Raw genomic sequence first — 6,903 nt, 5'->3', positions numbered from 1 at the left:
AAGTGTTCTGACTCTACCACTTAGAAATAATTAGAGCCTAGTTTTGAGTAGGGAGGCTACATTATGTATGAATTTTACTTTAGCAGAAAACGGAGGGTGTGACAAGACAGTTGGTAAAGAGGAGGAGGTCGATTTGATAGGATTTAGAACCATGGGACTAGAAGCCTTTTTTTTTTTTTAATTTTTTAAATCTTTATTTATTTATTTTTTTAATGTCTTTATTTTATTTTGAGAGACAGAGCAGAGAGCAAGTGGGGGAGGGGCAGAGAGAGAGGGAGACACAGAATCTGAAGCAGGCTCCAGGCTCTGAGCTGTCAGCAAGGAGCCCGATGCAGGGCTTGAACCCACAGACTATGAGATCATGACCGGAGCCACAGATGCTTAACTGACTGAGCCACCCAGGCGCCCCTAATCTTTATTTTTGAGAGAGACAGACAGAGTAAGAGAGGGGGAGGAACACAGAGAGAGGGAAACACAGAATCTGAAACAGGCCCCAGGCTCTGAGCTGTCAGCACAGAACCCGACATGGGGGCTCAAACTCATGAACCATGAGATCATGACCTGAGCTGAAGTTGTACCCTTAACTGACTGAGCCACTCAGGCACCCCTAGAAGCATCTTTAAAATAAACACTCAGAAGACAACTCTAGTCTTTCCAAAAGATTTTATTAATTAAAACTTTAGGTAAAGGAATTTTTAAAAAATAACTATGATATTTTAAAACAAACTATTGGGTAGTCAATGTTTTTGATTAGAAAAAACTTGAACCTGAAGAACAGTTTGTGTCCAGTAGCCGGGGCTCTAAGAGGGAAAAGAAGTTCTGGATACAAGGCCAGGGGCCTGACCAATGACTTTTTGAACAAAAAGCAAACCGCACTCAAAGTTTGCCTGTGAGACTAATTGATGACATCATAAGGGTGATTCTTCCAGAAGAGCACTTTCACACTGGTGCAGCCCACTAATACCTTCCATGGCAATCTGGAAGAACGGAGTGAGATCCAGGACATTCAGATCCAATGCAAGTTCATAAAGGGTTGGTACTAAGCGAAACTTTAATCTATGCAGTATTTAAAAATAATTGAGAATTGTGACAACTTAAATTACTTTTGGGAGGTGTTATGTTAAGATCAACAGAAGGGATGGAGGTCTTGGAGGCAGCAGATCTACTTACCTTGGGGTAATACAGCCCACAAAGGCCAACAGCCCGCGCGGGGTTCATCCCTTACAACACCCTCAGGAACAGTGTTCTTGGGAGCCTCACAAGTTATAATTCAAACACCAGCCGTTAAATTCTAATGGCTGTGTACTTCCCCCGCAGTGATGCTCCTCTCGGAAGTAAAATCAGAAAAGGGACTGAGCTCTGAAAAGAAATGCAAGGCTGAGCCCCAGGCACTCAGAGTGTGGATGCCACCTCCCCTAACCGGGACGGGACTTGCATCCCTGTGTGCAGCCTTCCAGCCTCCCCTATGTGAAACACAAATCATGTAACGTGTCCTTGGAAAAACCACAATGGAGGGTGAGAACCTTCCAGGGCCGGGAGTTCTTGTCCGTCAGTACCCTAATATAGTCAGATAATCTCAACATCCGGAAATATCCTTTGATTTGTTCTTTCTCTGATATCTGGTATCCTTGGGATCAAAGCCTCTTTCACTGGCACCAAATAATGCCCAGTGAGGGGTTTTGGCCATATAATCCTTGGCGCTGAAATCTGTGGCTCCACCGCTATCTTCATATTCCTGCACGAGCTCCTGGAAGCGGTTATAATCAATCCACGTCCACCATTCTCCATCAATCTTAAACTGGGAAGAAAAAGCGCAGTCAGGTCGGAAGCCCAAACATCCTTAAAAATATCAAATAAATACTTTAAACGTTCAAAAATCAGCCTCATCTCTTTTCTTCCTGTCAAGGGAAAGAAAATTCTTCCATGCTCCAGATATGGTTCTGTATCAAAGCAGAATGAGTTTTTTCCCCCCAGGACTGCTGCCAGGCTGGACCCCGAAGGCCCGGCTGAATACAGAAGATATCCTGAACAAACCACAGAGACTCTTAACGACAGAGGACAAACTGAGGGTCAATGGAGGGAGGTGGTGGAGGGGGATGGGCTAGCTGGGTGATGGGCATTAAGGAGGGCACTTGTGATGGGCACTGGGTGTTGTAAGTAAGAGATCAATCACTGAATTCAGTACTGCACTGTATATGAACTAACGAGAATTTAAATAAAAATTTGAGAAGAAAAACAAATACACCCTGGAATTGACAGTCAAGTTTTTCGTCAGCAGTCTCACTAAAAGAAGGTTAATTACATTTTTTTGGCACTATCATGTGTTAATGAACAAGCTAATTGTAATTCCTGTTGTTGACACTTTTGATTTGGTACGAATTTTCTGGGTTGTGTTAGTAGCACCTAGTGGAATCCATTTTATTATTAGACTTGGCTTGGAGTTACTAGTGAGGCTTTTAATCAATGACTTCTAATTCTGAAATGCCAACGAAATGACTCAAACTGGCCTGTTTAACCTAACGAGGATACAAGATTTCATTAGCAGAAAGCCCTGTTAAGAATTTCAATTTAATAAAAGGGAATAATCCAATTTGTACTCTTTTAAGAAAATTGCTTCTCAAAAGTCCCTGTCGAATAATGACCAGGAATGAAGGAAACAGGAAATAAACTGACGAAGCTCTGAAGGAATTACTAATTGACCTGTGAAGGCTTTTGACTCAAAGTATCTATTTGGCACTCATTTGTGTAAACAGATAATACACTGATACCTGATTTATAAACGGACAAATCATTTTCTTAAGCTGCTATCTTCTCTAAAACTCTGACTATAAATCAAGGGAAGTAACAATTTTGGGGGCTAGCTGAGAAAAATATGGAAAATGTATAGTTTGCTAGATTCAGAACACAATTAAAATATGATGAATTTCCAGGACACCTGATTTTTTTTTACCCAACAGCTAAGAGGTTTCTAGTGGACAAAAATTATCAAATAATGGAAAAGTGTAGTCTACCTATGAATCATGAGAAATTTTCTTCTAATAAGACCATTCTTTGAAATGGTGCCCCAAGGGCCCCTCTGAACTCTACAACCCAAGACACAAAATCCACATCTCCCCATCATTTTCCCTCCCAAGACAGACTGCTCTCAAAAGTTCTCTGCTGCTCAGGAAAACAGTCCATCATCCCTGAGTACTGAGCCTCAGAACTCCAGAGTCAAAGGGGTCCCCCCGTCCCTGGCCCCTCACATCCAGAAGACGTCAGGCCCCACGGATTCTTCCTTAGCAGCATTTCTTTCATAAAAATTTTTTGTTATTTTTTAAATGTATTTCTTTATTTTGAGAAAGAGAAGGCAGGGGAGGGGAAGAGAGAAGGAGAGAGAGAGCCCCAAGCAGGCTTTATGCTGTCAGCACAGATCCCAATGTGGGGCTCAACTCATGAACCATGAGATCATGACCTGAGTTGAAACCAAGGGTCGGAGGCTTAACCGACTGAGCCCCACAGACGCCCCCTTCAGCAGCATTTCTATCGGGCTGATGCCACCCTAACACAGGCCCTCACTTCTGGGACTCAGCAATGGTCCTCTCTGATCTTCTGATGCCAGTTTTGACGGCTTCCAAATTCTGCAGACAGAGATGCTGGGATTACCGTGCCTACAACAGAATAGAGCCCTAGTGTCTAGAACCTGCAGCCTAAATACTAAACCTCCATCTGGGGACTCCCCACGGGCTAACCCCCTTGTCATGCGATTCCTATCTTACTCCCACTGCATGACCAACACCTACTTATGCCTCAGGTCCCCCAATAAACACCTCTTGCTCTGGGAAGTCTTCCTAAATAACTTTAAACTACAACAGTTCACCTGCCACAGGACCTCACTACCCTGAACTTGGCTAACAACATATTAGAATTGCTTCTGTGGCTACCTCCCCTAGCTCACTCTATCCCACATCAAAACTGCTGGCTTTGTGAATATATCTGACTTACAATCTATGTTGGCTCAGGATATACAGTAGCCAAGCGTCTTCCTCTATACCTCTTAACACAACTAGAAGACCACACGATGAGGCAAATTTATACCTGTTCTACTGATGTCTTGACAGAATGGAATTTTGCTATTGGCTCCGTGGAATACTATGCGCTGTTTTCACAGTGTATTCCTGTAGGAGGCACAATACTCACACCTTACTAGAAGTGGGGTAACACTCCAGCTAGCGTAGTAGTAAACGTGTCATTACTGTGTATGACAGTAAAATGGGGCCAATAATGATGGCTACCTTTTATCCTTCCCTCCTATAACAGTTACAGAGTGCCAACTATGGACTTGGCCCCATCACAGACATTTAAAACAATAATTATAGGAGCACCTGGGTGGCTCAGTCAGTTGAGCATCTTTGACTCAGGTCAAAGTCACGATCTCCTGGTTTGTGAGTTCAAGCCCTGCATCAGGCTCTGCACTGACAGTGAGGAGACTACTTGAGATTCTCTCTCTCACCTTCTCTCTCTGCTCTTCCCCTACTCATGTGCACGCTCTCTCTCTCTCTCTCTCTCTCTCTCTCAAAATAAATACGTAAATGTACTAACGTTCTGTTTGGGTTTCTTAAGTATATGGCTCCACTAGATTTCTCTAAGATAAAGTCAAGCCCAGTCCACACACTTTTTTTTTTTTTAACATTAATTCATTTTTGAGAGACACAGCATGAGGGGGATGGGAGCAGAAAGAGAGGAAGACACAGAATCTAAAGCAGATTCCAGCCTCTGAGCTGTCAGCATAGAGCCTAACATGGGGCTTGAAAACACAAACTATGAGATCATGACCTGAGCTGAAGTCAGGTGCCCAACTTACTGAGCCACCCAGTCCCCCACCCCACCAAGTCCACACACTTAGGACTTTCAATATGTTTTTAGTCTCCCACTTAAATATGAGCAGACAACTAGTGACCATCTGAAGAAAACTCCTAACAAGAGAACTAAAAATAAACCAAAAGAAAAGAGTAACAGAGTAAACAGAGGCTAGGCAAGGGGGAAACAGCAAACAAAATAAAATAAAAACCCAAACAACTAAACTAAAACAACCAACCTCAGAGAAATGAGACAATACTGTAACCGTAAAAAAGTCACCCTATAAAAAGAAACACTCAAAGAATGAAAAGAACCTTAGACTTTAAAACTATTGGAGGAAAGATGAAAGAGTCACAGGAAAGGTAAGAAAAAAAACTTAAAGAGAATTTCCTAGAATGTAAAGTAAAAAAGACAGAAAACAGGAAAGTACAAAACAAAAACAAAAACAGAAATAAAAAATTAAAGGACTAGCTCAAAAAAACCCAATTTAAAAATAATACCAGTTTCTGAAAGAAAGGAGTAAAAATTGGAAGGAAGAAATCGTCAGTGAAATAATTCGAAAAAGTTTTATGAAATGAAGGCCATGAGTTTCCCATATTAAAGGGGTAGACAATGGATAAAAACAGACATACCAACTGAGGCACATCTCAGTGAAATTTCAAAACAATGGGGACAAGGGGAAGTCCTAACGAGGGAAAAATGGTCATTTACAAAGGATTAAGGATCAGAATGCCTTCCGAGTTCTCAACTACCACATTGAAAGCTCAAAGACAGTGACTCTGATTGCACAGGAGTTGGTCTGCAACTTAGAATTCTATATCCAGCAAAACTATCAATCAAGTAGGTAGGGAGAATAAAACATTCTAAATGTTTCAGATCTCAATCAATTGGACCTCCCACATACCTCCCCTTAGGAATCTACTGGAGGATGTTCCACTGGATGAGACATGGGATCACCCAAACAAGACATCCCACACAAGAGAGCACTCAGGAAAGTCCCACTATGACAGCTGTGTGCCCACAGTGGGTGGGTGAGTATGTGCCTCTGGAGAGACTCCCTTAAAAAGATGAATATAATAGAACCTCAATGCATCTGAAAGTCTGAAAGGAGACACAGGTGCCAGAGGGGTTGAGAGTTGATTCAGCTAAAGAATACAGATGTCTAGACAAAAAAATAAGATAAATAATAACTCCAAGGAAAGCAAAACGTATCCTGGAAATGAAGAGCAATCACAGGAGACTGCACTGCTTAGCAGTGGACTGTGTTCGTGTGGTCACACAATGCATAAAACTATGGTATATGTACATCCGTCACAGAGGTGGGAGAACAGGAAAGGCCGTGATGAACAAAGGTAGGAGAGCTTCATCTCATCTTCCACGGTATAAGAGACAACAAGAAAAAACGTGAATAGCAGCAATATTAAGTACGTTATTTACAGAGGTAAAGACAAATACCTAAATAATCAACCAAAAGTTGAAAGTGGCAGTTGCTTGAGAGGAGGGAAAGGAGGTATGTTTGAGGAAAATACAAGGAGCTGCTGGATTCTGTAATCAACTCTGACGTCTTAAACAATGTAGAATTTTGATAAAACTAAAAAACAAAATTAAAAGTAGTAATGACCAATCTATCGAAGCAAGGGAAGAGTACATTATTAACAACACGAGCCAACAAAATAGGGTGGGGAAAAGGGGAAGACCTGCACAATGATGGAGGCAACCGCTATTCAGGAAGCACCCTACTGTGCAGTGGACACTCTGTGGTTCTCTGGCTGGTGTGACGCACTTGACAAAACTTACGTGGCTGGAGGCCCATCTTTAAAACGGGTGGGGCGCACCTGGGTGGCTCAGTCGGTACAGCGTGTGACTCCTGGTCACTCGTGAGTTCAAGCCCCACAATGGGTGTAGAGTCTACTTAAAACAATAAATAGGGGTACCTGGGTGGCCAGACTCTTGGTTTCGGTTCAGGTCATGATCTCATGGTTCGTGAGTTCAAGCCCCGCATTGGGCGCTATGCTCACAGTGTGGAGCCTGCTTGGGATCTTCTGTCACCCTCTGCCTCTCCCC

General features: G+C 42.5%; 1 protein-coding gene across 3 annotated transcripts in view; it reads right to left on the bottom strand.

Annotated features, from left to right (window-relative positions):
- Positions 1-683: 683 nt before the first annotated feature.
- The window catches only part of LOC115299910 (S-adenosyl-L-methionine-dependent tRNA 4-demethylwyosine synthase), a 214,967-nt gene continuing 208,747 nt past the window's right edge, over positions 684-6,903 (bottom strand). For 2 of the 3 annotated variants that reach the window (XM_029949457.1, XM_029949458.1), the window contains exon 16: positions 1,027-1,798. In XM_029949457.1, the coding sequence (XP_029805317.1) occupies positions 1,577-1,798 (222 nt within the window). In that variant the 3' untranslated portion in view covers positions 1,027-1,576. Of the gene's footprint in view, positions 978-1,026; positions 1,799-6,903 lie in introns of those variants that run through there. The other variant, XR_003912406.1, reaches the window with a different exon arrangement.

This window comes from Suricata suricatta, chromosome 8 (assembly GCF_006229205.1).
Source record: "Suricata suricatta isolate VVHF042 chromosome 8, meerkat_22Aug2017_6uvM2_HiC, whole genome shotgun sequence".
Taxonomy (NCBI): domain Eukaryota; kingdom Metazoa; phylum Chordata; class Mammalia; order Carnivora; family Herpestidae; genus Suricata; species Suricata suricatta.
The sequence above is the reverse complement of the archived record's forward strand: the minus strand, read 5'-3'. Positions and strand labels throughout refer to the sequence as shown.